Source organism: Piliocolobus tephrosceles, chromosome 13 (assembly GCF_002776525.5).
Source record: "Piliocolobus tephrosceles isolate RC106 chromosome 13, ASM277652v3, whole genome shotgun sequence".
Classification (NCBI taxonomy): domain Eukaryota; kingdom Metazoa; phylum Chordata; class Mammalia; order Primates; family Cercopithecidae; genus Piliocolobus; species Piliocolobus tephrosceles.
The window spans coordinates 89,798,121-89,814,858 of record NC_045446.1 but is presented as its reverse complement, the minus strand read 5'-3'; the positions used below and the strand labels follow the sequence as shown (position 1 = coordinate 89,814,858).

Here is a 16,738-nt window from a genome sequence, read left to right as displayed (position 1 = left end):
TAGTGTTTTGTGGAGAAAGAAATGACCCACATGAGAACTGAAAATAATCCAAATGGATACACAAAATGGAATGTGTCCTTAAAATGAAATGCTATTCAGCAATATAAAGCAATAAACTATTGCTACATTCCATAATATAGATGAATCTCAGACAGATTCTGCCAAGTAAAAGAAACCAAACACCCACAGACGTGCATATATAGATTGTAGATTGTATGACTGCATTAAAATGAAATTTCTGGGTGGGCCCAGTGGCTCACGCCTATAATCCCAGCACTTTGGGATTATAGGTGAGAGGATCACTTAAGCCTAGGAGTTCGAGACCAGCCTGAGTAACATGGCAAAAACATGTGTTAAATAAAATAAATTTTCTAGAAAAGTCAAAACTATAGAGAAAGAAAGCACAGTAAAAATTTCCCAGGGACACGAGTAGGAGAGGGATTGAATGACTTTTTGAAATGATGGAAATATCTTTTGAGTTCTGGTGATGAAGACAAAATTATATAAATGTACTAAAACTCATTGAACTGTATACTTAAAATGGGTGAATTTTATGGTATAAAAAATGCATGTCAATGAATCTGTTAAAAAGAGAAAGGGAGTAGAGACAAAAAGAGGGGGAAGAGAGAGAAACACACAGACTGAGAGGAACGGAATTGGATAGAGTATAAAAAGAAAGTTTTTGAAGTATTACTGTAAAGGGAAACCAAAAATCATGTAGTAGCTGAATGAAGAGGGCATTGGACAAGGGAATTTTACTTTGTTTTACTTTTACATGGAGGCAAGAATAGCAGGTTTCCATGTTGATGGGACTGCTCCAGAAGAGGAATCAATCTCTGATACAAATGTAGAAGAAGGGGTACTGCTGAAACAATTTCTTAAAGTAGGCAAAAAAAGATGAACTACAGCACACACAAGTTGAGGGATTAGTCTTAGAACTGCAGCAATGCATATGCTATACTATACTATTGGAAGTAAAGCTTAGAGTCAGAAAGAAAAAGAGCATGTAAAGAAAGGATTTCTCAGCAAGGCAAAATTTACTTTTGCAGAAGAATGCTGCTTAGAAGTCTGGTCACGAGAGCACACCAAACAAAAGATGGAAGGGGTTTTTATCCTTAACACAGCTTGTCCCTGCTACTGTGTCCTGCCTCCACTGGCTAGAGTTGGACTACACAATCTAAACTGAACCTGACTAACTTGAAAGATGCAGGAATGTGGTTACACTGGCAGAAAGGGCGGTTTCAGTGGGAAAAGCAATTGCGATGGGAGGAGTAATTTACAGAGTGGGTAGCAAATGTGGGCTCTGTAGATAAGGATGGGTGGGAAAGTTGTTTACTGAAATTAAAATAGGGAGGAACAAAGGACAAGGAAGTTAGTTTGGCCTTGGAAGTAGGGAATGAAGAAGGAGGACTCTGAATAAGCCAAATCTTTGAAAAGAAAATTCTTTTGTATCTGACCTATACTATACTATACCACACTATGCTATACTGCACTATATACTAAAAAATGGGAAGTCAGAGTGTATGGCTACAAATGCTAATTGTTGTATGACTTTGTGATGAGGGCTTGTGGAGGTTATCTTCTAATTGCTTTCTCTTTCACAGCATAATAGGATGCATGTTTATCACCTGAGAGTGAGCTGGGGAAGACACATACAACATTTGACTAAAGTATAGTAAAAATAATAGGTTTTTTAAAAAATTCTAGGTAATATTAAGATGCATGTGAAGTTCATCATTTTTATTTTAAATTGACAGCAGTCTGCATAACTTGGTTTTTTGTTTGTTTTCTGTGTGCGCTTTGGTTTTGGGGATTATTTAACAGTAATATTAACCTGAATAGACTCATATATGCAGTAGACTAAGAGTTGGATCTACATCGTGATTAGGGTTTTGCAAACTAGGATGTCAGTGTGAGAAAGCAAAAGAGAGATGACAAAATTGAAGCTGTATAAAAGAATATGACAATAACTGAATGAGAAAAGTGAGAATCAAAGGAGGTGGAGTAGAATGAAAATGGGGTAGGATCAATGATTTGCACATTTTCATGACATTAAAGGACTTCTGGAATCAGGGTTCTAAAGGAGTAAAAGATAGTGGATGCTGTTCAGAAAAAAAGGAAGCTTGTAAATGTGGCAATTGAGAGATTGCAATTGTTGGTAATAACATATCAAGTTGGCCTTTGTCAAGAGGATGAGTTCGGTTGTAAAACACCATTATTGAACAGTCATTTACATATATTGATCCCAATCAGAGATCACATTATTTATTTAATCAGTTATTAGTGCCTATTCTTATCTTATGCTTATCTTACTATATATGCAACTCATTGTACTATATTCTCCCACCAGAAATCTGTATACAGTCTTCTCTGCAAATTGGATTAATTATTTATGTGTATTCCTGCAGTACTGATTTCTATATTATTCTTTTCCATTTCACTTTATTTAAAAATAACGTTCCAACAGCCTTAAAATATACATCATACCTCAGAATACCTTGCTTTTTTTCCCACAGGGGTCACTTTATGTTGTTAACTCCTGTCAGTCTAGTGATGGAATCATTCATCCTCTATAAAGCCTGTTATATTCTCTTTCTCCTTCCTCTTCTTTTTCCCTTTTTTGTAATCTCTAACAATTATTCAACTAATACCGCCTTTGGATGAAATTTGTTTAATAACCAATATGAGACATGATCTATATCAATGCCATACAATTTCCCTAAACGTAATATAAATTTTTGTCTTATCCATTAAAAAAATTAAAATGGATGTTGTTTTGAAAGAACATAAATCTGGATTTAGATGCAGGTAAGACTAGATATGTTTACTGTGAAGTCCCCAAAAATTTTACAGAAAGAATGGAGTAACTGGATTGATGTACAGGAATTGGAGAGGTATAACTCAACAATTACTCCTAATTGTGATTATTATCTGAGTTTCAAATAAAAATGTTTTCAAAAATATATTCCTGTTGATATGCAGCATACTTTCCTTTTGATTAAAAATATAAAAGGGGGATCAGACAAAGATAAAGAAGCCTTAAGAAAATCAATGTAGGCCATTTGGTTATTTAAAAAAAAATATGTACAGAAGAGCCAAACTGGGCTCCATTACTACACTGGTAATATAACCCAGAAAAAATATGGCCATCACTCTAATTAAAGAAGAAAAAATTATTGAGATACCAAGAACTTCAATTCTGTTACCAGTTGTTAACTAAGGCCTTCATTCCTTGGTTATTCCTTGTGCTCTTTCTCTTTCTCTTTAACTGATACTGGTCACTCTTAACTTATACTATAGTAAAGCCATAGTAAGTTCCAAATGTGTACTCATCTCAAATTATAAAACTCAAACAAAATGGATATAATTAGGTGTGAGCTGGCAGAAGTACGTATAATTAATCCAAGTACAGTTTAGTTTTCTGCTTCCTCAAGCCACAAAAAGTACTCACCATGACTTTTACAAACAAGACCTCAAAGAACCAAAAATTACTAACTAAATTGTAGTTTTGTTTGAAACTCAAAAAAAAAAAAAAAAAAGCATTGCTTAGAAGTTCTAATTCCACTGTGGCAAAGAGCACCATAAACAACTAAGTGTCCAGTTTATCTTTTGAAACAAGAGGCATATTGGTATTCACTTAACTCAACTCTGATACTCCAAACTATTTTGAAAAGTTTCATTCTCTCAGTTTATCACTTCCCTTGTGCTCCAGGCAATATATTCTTTACCGATGGCAGACAGAGGCATAACAATGACAGTCAACAGTTAGAATGGCAATAAAACAATCTTTAACATTGGAGTTCAGCATCCCATCTAATGATATTTAGAGTACGTGATCGTGAATTACTCATCTCGCACTCTGATATATGTCAAGAAAACCACGCACATTTCACCTGCAATGTTCTCCCATCAATATACTGTCTAAAAGAATAAACACATAGCAAAAGAGAGCAGCAGCAGCAAAGAATGGGATCCTACTGTACCTGGTGAGTGTGGTGGAGGAGAGCACATCAGAACGACACCCTGGCCTTCCCTCACAGAGACTGCACTTCTTGTCCGGCCACTAAAATTTCCCAGATCTGTCAACATAATAAAACATTTAGATCCAAGGCAAAAAAGAATGTAAAGATTACTACGATTTTAACTTGTACTTACTTTCTATCATTATCTTGACAAGGTGTCATTTGTTTGTTAATCAGTGACAAGTGGGCTTTAACATATATCTACATCATCACATTTTAAATACCACAACAGAAATAAATTTATACTATCCATAGAAAAACCACATTCTTTATTTTTATTTACAGTCCATTCAAGTTGTCAGTATAGACAGAAACTTGGCAGTATAGTATTTTTAACACAAATAGTTACATAAAATGTCCTACATATTGATATTTCTACTACCAATAATGCCCATTCACTCATAGTGAGAAGAGAAATAGAACTGGTCAGAGGACTTGGTGTCCCATCTGCTGCTTCATTACATGTCATGCTAAGAATGATGTGTAAAACCAAGCATGAGCATGCCAAAGTAGAGACACTTGTATGCTCTAACAAAATATAATAAAAATAGAAAAACTATTCTTTTTCTATAAATATGAATAAGAAAGTTATGTGACTTTCATTTTATGAAAGCCTAGAATGGGCTCTGTGAATTAACTACTCTCATCCGTTTTGGTTAGTCTGGGAGTATTAGCTAATGAAACACTCACTTCTACGTATGAGGGATTACAGTATTGGAGTTCAATTGCCTTCCCTTAAACTATGTTGCATTTACACAATTTGAAAAGACTTTCCTAAAAAGAAAATGGTCCAAAAGGGAATGATGTGTAATTTTATTTGTAATTCTATTACTGCTTATTAAACTATTTATATCCCAGTGCCTATTCCCCTTTCCCTTTTCTTGGGCTACGTTGATCAATAAGACAATTTTTAGACTACTTTATCGAAAATGGTAGGAGTTCAATATTTTTATGAATAAACTCATGTTTCCTTGTTAAGAAATGCTTCTTAGAAATGTTCTTCCATTTCTTCCATTAGGCACAAATTGTAAAAGAGATTTTTAAAATATACTGTAATTATTTCAAGCTAAAATAATATGCTTTGTAGCAATACAAGGTAGGGCTTCAAATTTAATACTAATTTGACAAATAAACTGAACAATCAAGAAAATATACTACTGGATATGAAGGAGATAAATTACAAGTCTATAGCACTCTAAGAAAAATTCTATACATTTTACTTTTGAGACGACTAACAATTTACTTATTATTTTGCTGAATGTATAACCAAATCTTCTTAAACACATCCAAAATCATGGGGGTCTAATAAACAGTGAATACATGACACCAAATAAATAGAGAAGTACTCACTATTGCAGAATGTATTTAGGATTTTATACAAAATTCAATGTTTCTTTATAAACAGTTAAGCTTTTCAAAAAGTAGCAGGACAAAAGAAAAAGAGCAATTCTAGTTCTACTTTTCTGAGGGATTGTTATTTAAAAAATATATACACTAACTTCTGTAGCAGTAAAAATCAAGTCAGTAATTTTCAAATATATGTACCTACGAGGTTACTGCTCTGAGTTCTATTACTAAATATTATGCTTTTCTCTTTTTGAACTTCATATGTATGAGGTAATACAACATACACATTTATTTGCAACAAACAAATATATGCAAATCATGGCTTTCAACTCATATGCACTGATTCTTAGAGGCGTTTTCAAAAAAATGATCTTAATATGAAATCAAAGCATGGCAAGATTTTTAATTTGATTTCCTTTTACTTTACTCCTAAAAATACAACACAGGATAGTGAGGCAGTGGTTGTGACAGGGCTTTAATATATATTTTGAGAGCCTTGTCCCTATGTCGCCCAGGCTGAAGTGCATGGTGTGATCATAATTCAGTGCAGTATGTAACTCCTGGGGTCAAGAAATCCTCCAGCCTCAGCCTCCAAAGTAGCTGGGACTACAGATACGTGCTAGTATACTCAGCTAATTTTTCAAATTCTTCGTAGAGACAGAGTCTCGCTATGTTGCCCAGACTTGTCTCAAGCAATCCTGTGGCCTCTGCTTCACAAAGTACTGGGATTATAGGAGAAAGCCACCATGACTGAATTTAGTATCTCTAGGGATTATGTGATTTCACTTTCCTCTTTTCGTCTTCATTGAATCTATAAATTCTGGAAGGCAATTTGGATATCAATTTATTTATAATGAATTTCTAAAATGGTTTCTAAAACATAAATATCTATTTCAATACACTTACTACAAGTTTATATTATGCTTATTTTTATGACATTTCAAATCAACCTACTGTATTTACGAGATTGTTTTAATAGAAAACAGTCCTAAATTCATGCCTGTTTCTGAAGAACTGAAGTACAGGCATGCCCTAGAAATTAAACACACTAAGAAAAGAAAATTATAGAATAATTGTGACCTAAATTGTGTTTTGAGATCCCAATGACCCAAAAGATAATACTTCACTGTAATTGCTTTATTTTGTACCAGCTGTTAATACAAGCACAATTTAACATTTCCTCATAGAATTGTCTCTGTGTCATTACTTCCTGGGAACTATAGCACCAGAAGCCCAAAGATAAATGGATTTTTTTTTTTTTTTAATTGTGAGTAGAATTTTTTTCTTTCTTAAAGAAATATAGAGAAATACTAAAAAGATGTCTGTACTTTCATGGGGTATGTACATTTCCCACTTAACTCTTTCCTACTCTAAAGAAAAGTGAAACATTATTATCTATAATGTAAAAGTGATCCCTGTTCCAGGCAAGATGATGGTTGATCTAAGGCAGAAAGGTTTACGTGAAAAAAATATTGGTTGACGGGAATGGTGGTTAGACTGAATAGTCTGAGTGAAAATTTAGCTGTCTGTTCATCTCTCACTGAGAAAGGAGTTAATTTCTTTGGATGTATTCAATCAGAGAACTTTGAAATCTTTCAGTGGTTGTATGTGCAGGTTCAGTGTTTATCATGTTATCTTAATAGATGATATATTACATATACCAAGAAGATAAATGGAAAAAAAGACAAAGCCCTTTTATAGACATGGGCTTGAATTGTTTTATTGCAATTACACAAGGTCAAAAATATGTGCTCATGTGTTCTATTTTTTACGTTTGCAGGAAAAAAAAAATGGGGGGAAGTAAAAATAAAAATCACAACACAAAGACTCTAAAATTCAGGTTCAAATTACAAACTGAAATAAATATCTTCCTGGACTTACTTTAAAGCACATGTGCAAAATAGTCAAGTTAAGAAACTGGAGGAGAAATTTTGTGATCAAAAGTCATAGTGTCCTAGACTTTGTCTCTGCTCTGACCTTTCTTTTTCTGAGTTAAGAAGCTCACGCACGGTTTAAAATGAGAGCTGTAACTAGACCTGTAGCTTGCAGGATTATTGCACCTATTCATCCTAGAAAAACTATGCAAAAAAAAAAAAAAAAAAAAAAAAAGAAAAAAGAAAAACATACAATAACAGATGTTATTAAGAGCTTTAGGTGATAGAATGTAGACTTGGGATGGGAGATTTGAGCCATATTGATCACACATAAGACAAACCATTTTATGAATTTATTTAACAAATATTTATTCAATGCATACCACACATTGAACATTATTTTAGGTACTGGTTTGGAAGAAAAACTGTAAAGGATATAGATATATAAATGAATTAATCACACTTACTTGGGCCAACTGTTCATAGCTCACATGAGTCTGGGTCACCAAATACATATATAAGCCCAAGTCCTCAAAGCCCAGCTTGTCATAGCCACACTCATGAGTGACCAAATATATACTATGAACATTTACCATGTAGCACTTCACACTATTTCTCTAAATGTGAGCTATAAATACACGAACACACATACACATACACATAGACTTTAGATTTTTTCTTTGGTCCCTTCCTTTTTTACTTCCCTCTCCCTCCCCCTTCCTTCCTCCTTCTCTTCCTTTTTGTATTCTGGTCTTCCTTCCTTCTTGACATTCTTCAGTTACTCTTTTCATCCCTGTATTGTTCCACGAAGTATTTGAGGCAGCTTAAAATATGTATTTGCCTCAATAATAATAAATAAACACATAAAACAATAGTTGAGGAATTCCAGGTGAAGATAAAATAAGCATGGTAAGAAGCCTGCAGGGCAAAACAGGAATTTAGGAATATATACTACATGTTTTTGTAAATTATTGGGAGTTGGCTACAAATTTGACTCTAAACTTAAGAGGAGCCAAAACAAGGTGAAGATATCCCCAGTCTAAGGGGATTTCTCCGGAAAGACTTCATAGATTTCATAAAGTTAACACTTAGTAATAGAGTGGGCTGAGAAACTTGGCAAACTATTCAGAAAGGTTATTTTTCTACTTTTTTTTAACCACCTGAGACACCTTGAATAGGTAGAATGTGAGCTATATGTACACACACAAACATCTGAAAAATATTTCAAAAATTATTCATTAAAAAGCATTAAAGTGCTGGAGGGAAACAGAGTACCTGAAACTATCAAAAGAGATAGTACTTAAGAGATTCTGGACACTGATCTTGTATCTTATGTATGTTAAATACAATAGGTTGGTTTAGTTATTGGGGAGGAGTGAGGAAAAGGCTCAAGACAGGAGAATAAAAGCTATACAATTAGAAATAAAATGCTGTGGTTGATTTGTCTCCTGGACTTCTATTTCCCAGTCTTAAGTCTGTTCTGGGTAAGTGGCAATGTCGAGCTTATAGGAGTTGTGTTTGGAAAAAGGCAGAGGAATGGAGCACTAATCTTGAGGTATTCATGTCTACACATTTATCCTGTAGGTGGCCCTAATGAGTTTTAGACTATCAGTGCTCCAAGGATTCTCAATTAATTCTCTAAAAGTGCTGTGAACATAGACATGATTTATCACAAATTTTAAATTTTTTATAAAATTGAGATTTTGACTTTTTACAAAAAGACCATTGAAAACGCAAATTATATTAGACTAGGTGTCAGAGACAGATTTTATGAAGTTTCATTAATTACATTTGAGTGTCATATATATTATATGAAAGATTAAGGAACTGATATGAGAGGCCTTCAGCTTTAATTTCCATGATTTCTGTAGAAACAACTGGCAAGTTTTGTAATACTAACTTGGTATTTGCTGCCTCACTTGCAAAGTGATTGCATATTGAAGTTTTTCATTGGCTGTATTTATTGTTCCTATTATTACCATCAGGATTATTCAGGTCACTGTAAATTTTTTTTGCATTCCATGCAAATATTCTACAATAAAAAATGGTCAAATTTCATTCATAAACATTTTTGACCTTCTAAATGTTTAGAAAAGAGAAAAGAGAGAAAAGGAAATGAATGAAGATAGTTACACCAGCTACTAACATACCTACTCTCTGCCAGGCTTCCTGGAAATAGATACTAATTCCTGGTTTTTAAAGATTACTAAATCTACGGGAAAAGCAAGTAAAAAATTCACTGCAGTCATATATTTAATAGAATTGGCAAATCAAAGTCAATGTGATTGATTCTAAAGTTTTAAAAACTATACCAGGACAAAAGCAATTCAATATTTGGAAGTTACACCACACTGATTTTAGGAATTTTAAAATAATCTTCAGGCCGGGCGCGGTGGCTCAAGCCTGTAATCCCAGCACTTTGGGAGGCCGAGACGGGCAGATCACGAGGTCAGGAGATCGAGACCATCCTGGCTAACAGGGTGAAACCCCGCCTCTACTAAAAATACAATAAAACTAGCCGGGCAGGTGGCAGGCGCCTGTAGTCCCAGCTACTCCGGAGGCTGAGCCAGGAGAATGGCGTAAACCTGCGAGGCGGAGCTTGCAGTGAGCTGAGATCCGGCCACTGCACTTCAGTCCCGGCGACAGAGCGAGACTCCGCCTCAAAAAAAAAAAAAAAAATAAATAAATAAATAAAATAAAATAAAATAAAATAATCTTCAATAAGGACATCTTATTAAAAATTAGTTTCTGAGAAAGAATAGAAAAAGCAGTTCTTACATATGTTTTCAGAAAAAAATTAAATCAGCATTTTCTAATACATAGTCATTTGCACAGAATGGCTACATAACACATTGGAGAGCAAATAAGATTCTTAATAGTTCCTAAAGTAAAAACGTCAGTGTTGAATGGTACCTTGACAGAAAAGCCATAGAAAAATGAAGCTTTTTGGTGTTTCACTGGCAACTGTAAACTTGTGAGTCTGTGATCAATTTGTAAACAGATATGGGAGGGCTTATTATCCCCATTTAAGATTAGGACACTGACATGCACTAAAATTAGGTAACAAGAATAAGAACTCACGGCAGAAAAGTTGTGAGTTTTGAAAGTGACTGATTTAGCTTTGAAATTAGCACTAAAAAATCTAGAGCTATTATGATACCCTTGGTTTAGAATATTTTTAATCAATAAACTTATTCGATTAAATACTCTCCTATTACCCTACATGATACAGTGCTACTTTATACTTTTTATCAGTCACCTATGAATGGGATATCATATTGCCTTTAGGAAATGTTAACTTTTAATAAAAATTGTCTCTCCAAAATATCAGTTGAGCTAATTATAGGTCTCTCAAAAAATGTACTAACATCCATTACATGAAGGTAACAACTCAATTAAGATACAGCTGGAGAAGTGGGAAAGAAAATCTATAAAGATAATGACAAATTGTAGTGAAATTTTCATTAGCCCCATTTTTTCTCTGGTTATATATAACAGGTCAGATGAGTAATCTCTTGCTATAGCTTGCCATTTTCATTTTACATGTTATCAGATATTAATCAGTCCTCCAAAGGGATTACAAAAAAGAAACAGATGCAAACCAGCATACGCTTCCCTTGAACAAGACACTTGTAATTACATCATAAGTGAAAAAGTAAATTGCAGTTGCATTTGTGAAATGATAAACTTTCCACAGAGTGTGATAAAAATGATTTTGATTTTAGGTCTTTTCTTTTGTATTTCATATGTTACAAAAAGCTACTTCAACACTGAATAATATATATGATAAATAACCTACAATGAAAAAGTGGGTATCAGTGTGTTTAATGTGAATATAGTCTATGAACTCTGGCAGAGGTTTTATACATTTGATAAAATCTCTACCATCTACATAAACAATTAGATAAATAATCCTAATTTATTTACTTCTAAGTTCGTATTTTTCCAAATTCAGGTCTGTCTTAATTGATTAGAAGTCTTAGAAAATTTTAAAGCTAAGCATTAAAAAGAAAAATGTGAAAGAATAAATACATCATATACAGAGAGTTTGAATATTACAAATCCATTGTGATGAGAAAAGGATGTCATAGTAAAACTGGCAAATCATTTAGTACAGCAATTCTTACAACTTGTAGGTGTATTAAATTGTCTCTCAAGCTTTCACGCCTAACTACCCTCTTCAGTTATTTCATAATATTTCCTTATATAATTACTTTCTTGCCTACTACTGAGACTCCTTACCCTTTCTCCCTTCATTTTATTCCCTTGGCACAACTTCAGCCTTTGTTAAATTGGACTATCTGCCTATTCTTCTCTTACATTGCAAGTGTAAAAAAACAAAAACATGCGTATAGCCAGATTTAGCCTGAAGGAGGACAGTTTTTCACACTGAGACTACATCTCTAGATGTTAAAAACTTCATGATTTTAACTCACAGCCTATGACTGTAAGTTCAGAACCTATTTTCAACATGTAATTATATACGACCTATAATTTCAAACCTAGTTAAATGTGTATGTTCACATTTATGAAATAATTTTCCTAATACCCATTATTAGAATGAATAGGAAATAAAATATATTTTAGTAATTGATTTGATACTCTAACAGAGGAAAACAACGTTATCAGCATAAAAATTCATCCCACATATTTACAACGTTACAGCTTTCTGTAGTTTTAGAATGATCTATCTAAGGAAACCTAACATACAAAAAAGTTGCTGAAATGAACATTCATCTATTACAGTTGAGAAAATGTGTCATATATATCTATTAAATTATACATTAGAAGACTTTATATTCACATCATAATTAATTACATTTTAAAACCTTTTATACAGTGTTTGACATATAATAAAAGATATATTTTTAAATAAAGTAAAAATATTTTAAATAATATATGTATACAGTTACAATCTCTGTATTATAAGACACAAAATAAAGGGGATTATTCTAAGATTCCAAGATATACTTTTTGGAAAATAATAGGCAACTGGACAATTTTGTTCCTTATTTGAAGAATATAGAAAAAGACTATAATAATGTAAAAATACCCACCCCACCTTCCTGATGATGCTCTGTAGTTTGAAGAGCTGTAGAAGAAGTAACACTATACCTAAATGCCTACTCTTCCCTATTGTACGAATTCAAGGTTACTCTCCCTAATATTAAAAATCAAAAAATTTTTTTCTATTAATATCACTAAATGCCCACAGGAGAAAGTGGGAAAGATCTAAAATCGACACCCTAACATCGCAATTAAAAGAACTAAAGAAGCACGAGCAAACACATTCAAAAGCTAGCAGACGACAAGAAATAACTAAGATCAGAACAGAGATGTTCTGATACAGACATGAAAAACCCTTCAAAAATCAATGAATCCAGGAGCTGTTTTTTTGAAAACAATAACAAAATAGATAGACCACTAGCCAGATTAATAAAGAAGAAAAGAGTGAAGAATCAAATAGGCACAATAAGAAACCATCATTCTTAGCAAACTATCACAAGAACAGAAAACCAAACACCCCATGTTCTCACTCATAGGTGGGAACTGAACAATGAGATCACTTGGACTCGGGAAGGGGAACATCACACACTGGGGCCTATCAGGGGGAGGGGGTGGGGGGAGGGATTGCATTGGGAGTTATAGCTGATATAAATGATGAATTGATGGGTGCTGACGAGTTGATGTGTGCAGCACACCAACATGGCACAAGTATACATATGTAACAAACCTGCACGCTATGCACATGTACCCTAGAATTTAAAGTATAATAAAAAAATAAATAAATAAAATATCAACATAAAAAATAGGCACAATAAGAAATGATAAAGTGTGTATCATCACTGATCCCACAGAAATACAAACTACCATCAGAGAATACTATAAACACCTCTACGCAAATAAACTAGAAAATCTGGACACATACACCCTTCCAAGACTAAAGAAGAAAGAAATCAAATCTCTCAATAGACCAATAACAAGTTCTGAAATTGAGGCAGTAACAAAACGCCTTCCAACAAAAAAAAAAAAAAAAAAAAAAGCCCAGAATCAGACGGATTCAGAGCTGAATTCTACCAGTGGTACAAAAAAGGACCTGGTACCATTGCTTCTGAAACTATTCCAAAAAACAGAAAAGAGGGACTCCTCCCTAACTCATTTTATGAGGACAGCATCATCCTGATATCAAAACCTGGCAGAGACACAAGAAAATAAGAAATTTCAGGCCAATATTCCTGAAGAATATCAATGTAGAAATCCTCAATAAAATCCTGGCAAACTGAATCCAGCAGCACATTAAAAAGCTTATCCACCACCAGCTTATCAGATCGGCTTCATCCCTAGGATTCAAGGCTGCTTCAACATACGCAAATCAATAAACATAATCCATCACATAAACAGAACCAATGACCAAAACCACATGATTACCTCAATAGATTCAGAAAAGATCTTCGACACAATTCATCACCCCATCCCTTCATGCTAAAAACTCTCAATAAACTAGGTATTGATGGAATGCATCTCAATAATAAGAGCTATCTATGAAAAACCCATAACTAATATTATACTGAATGGGCAAAATGTGGAAGCAATCCCTTTGAAAATCGGCACAAGACAAGGATGCCCTTTCTCACTACTCCTATTCCACATGGAATTGGAAGTTCTGGAGAGTGCAATCAGGCAAGAGAAAGAAATAGTATTCAAATAGGAAGAGAGGAAGTCAAACTGTCTCTGTTTGCAGATGACATGACTGTATATACAGAAAATAGCAGGATCTCAGCCCCAAATCTCCTTAAGCTGATAAGCAACTTCAGCAAAGTCTCAGGATAAAAAATCAATGTGCAAAATTTACCAGCATTACTAGACACCAATAATAGACAAGCAGAGAGCCGAATCATGAGTGAACTCACATTCACATTCACAATTGCTACAAAGAGAATAAAATACCTAAGAATACATCTCACAAGGAATGTGAAGGACCTCTTCAAGGAGAACTACAAACTACTGCTCAAGGAAATAAGAGAGGACACAAGCAAGTGGAAAAAGTTTGCTCACGAACAGGAACAATCAGTATCATTAAAATAGCCATACTGCCCAAAGTAACTGACAGATTCAATGTTATCTCCTTCAAACTACTACTGACTTTCTTCACAGAAAAAAAAAAAAAAAAAAAAAAAACTACTTCAAATTTCATCTGGAACCAAAAAAGAGCTCATACAGCAAAGACATTCCTAAGAAAAAAAGAACAAAGCTGTAGGCATCATACTACCTTACTTTAAACTATACTACAAGGTTACAGTAATCAAAACAGCATGGTACTGGTACCTAAACAGATATATACACCAATGGAACAGAACAGAGGCTTCAGATATGATGCCACACATCTACAATGATCTGGTCTTTGACAAATCTGATAAGAACAAGCAATGGGGAAACAATTCCCTTTTTAATAAATGCTGTTGGGAAAACTGGCTAGCCATATGCAAACTGAAACTGGACCCTTTCCTTACACCTTACACAAAAATTAACTCAAGACGGATAAAAGACTTAAACGTAAGACCTAAAACCATAAAAACCCTTGAAGAAAATCTAGGCAATACTATTCAGGACATAAGCATGGGCAAAGACTTCATGAATAAAACATCAAAAGCAATGGCAGCAAAAGCCAAAATTGACAAATTGAATCTAATTAAACTAAAGAGCTTCTGTACAGAAAAAGAAGCTATCATCAGAGTGACCAGCCAACCCACAGAATGGGAGATTATTGCAATCTATACATCTGAAAAAGGGCTAATATCCAGAATCTACGAATAACTTAAACTACTTTACAAGAAAGAAACCAGACAACGCATGAAAAAGTAGGTGAAGGTTATGAACAGACACTTCTAAAAAGAAGACATTTATGCAGCCAACAAACATATGAAGAAAACCTGATTATTGCTTGTCATTACAGAAATGCAAATCAAAACCACAGTGACATACCATCTCACGCCATTTAGAATGGCCATCATTAAAAAGTCAGGAAGCAACAGGTGCTAGAGAGGATGTAGAGAAATTGGGATGATTTTACACTGTTGGTGGGAGTATAAATTAGTTCAACCATTGTGGAAGACTGTGGCGATTCCTCAAGGATCTAGAACCATAAATACCATTTAATCTAGCAATCCCATTACTGGGTATATACCCAAACGATTATAAATCATTCTACTATAAAGACACATGCACACATATGTTTACTGCAGCACTATTCACAATAGCAAAGACTGCCCATCTTGATAGACTGGATACAGAAAATGTGTCACATATATCCCATGGAATACTATGCAGCCATAAAAAAGGGTAAGTTCATGTCCTTTGCAGGGACATGGATTAATCTGGAAACCATCATTCTCAGCAAACTAACACATGACAAGAAAACCAAACACAGGTACTCACTCATAAGTGGGAGCTGAACAATGAGAACACATGGACACTGGGAGGGGATTATCACATACTGGGGCCTGTAGTGGGGGTTGGAGGCTAGGGCAGGATACCATTAGGAGAAGTATCTGATGTAGATGATGCGTTGATGAGTGCAGCAAACCACCATCGCAAGTGTATACCTATGTTACAAACCTGAAGGTTCTGCACATGTATTCCAGAACTTAAAGTATAATAAAAAACCATATGTAAGAGACAAAATTATCTATATATGATGATAGAACTATATACAATATTTGCTTTCAATAAAAGAAAACCAAAATATTGTAAGAAAGATTCCTCTGTCTCTACATCCTCACCATCATCTGTTATATTTCCATTTTTTATAATAGCTATTCTAACTGGGATGACATGATATCTCATTGTGGTTTGATTTGAATTTCTCTAATTATTATAATGTTGAACACTTTTTCATGTATCTGTTGCCCATTTGTATGTCTTCTTTTGAGAGATATCTATTCAGCTCATTTGCCCATTTTTAAATCATATTATTTGTTTTTCTGCTATTGAGTTGTTTCAGTTCCTTGGATATTCTGGACATTAACCCTTTGTCAGATGAATAGTTTGAAAATTTTCTCTCCAAAACATTGTATTTAGAGTTTCTTGGAAACTACCATAGTTTTAAAGCTAGTGGTGTTCCTTTGACCAAGGGTGATGGCAGTTATTATCTACTAGAAACTTCCCTCTGCTATGTCTCTTTCAACTCCTCACGCAATTTTTGCCTCCACTAGCCTCTGCTTAAAACAGCCCCTCTAGATGACACAGTTATTTCTTTTCAACATATCTAATGAGAAAAACATAATTAACTAGTGAGTAGATTCGTAAGACAGTTTGATGCTGAGTATAACATTATGCTTTTCAACCTGAGAACTGCATTTTAATAAAGATATAGGTTTTTTCACTTTGCAAATCCAATCCAGTCCCAAACTGCATAAGAATTCCTGTAAAGAACTGTTTTGATGTTTTACTTTTTTTTTTTTTTTTTTTTTTGAGACGGAGTCTTGCTGTGTCTCC

General features: G+C 34.0%; 1 protein-coding gene across 3 annotated transcripts in view; it reads right to left on the bottom strand.

Moving 5' to 3' along the window:
- CNTN5 (contactin 5) overlaps positions 1-16,738 on the bottom strand; it is a 1,320,702-nt gene that overhangs the window by 432,895 nt on the left and 871,069 nt on the right. For all 3 annotated transcript variants that reach the window (XM_023208001.2, XM_023208000.2, XM_023208002.1), the window contains one exon: positions 3,984-4,079. In XM_023208001.2, coding sequence (XP_023063769.1) covers positions 3,984-4,079 — 96 coding nt within the window. The remainder of the gene's footprint in view (positions 1-3,983; positions 4,080-16,738) is intronic.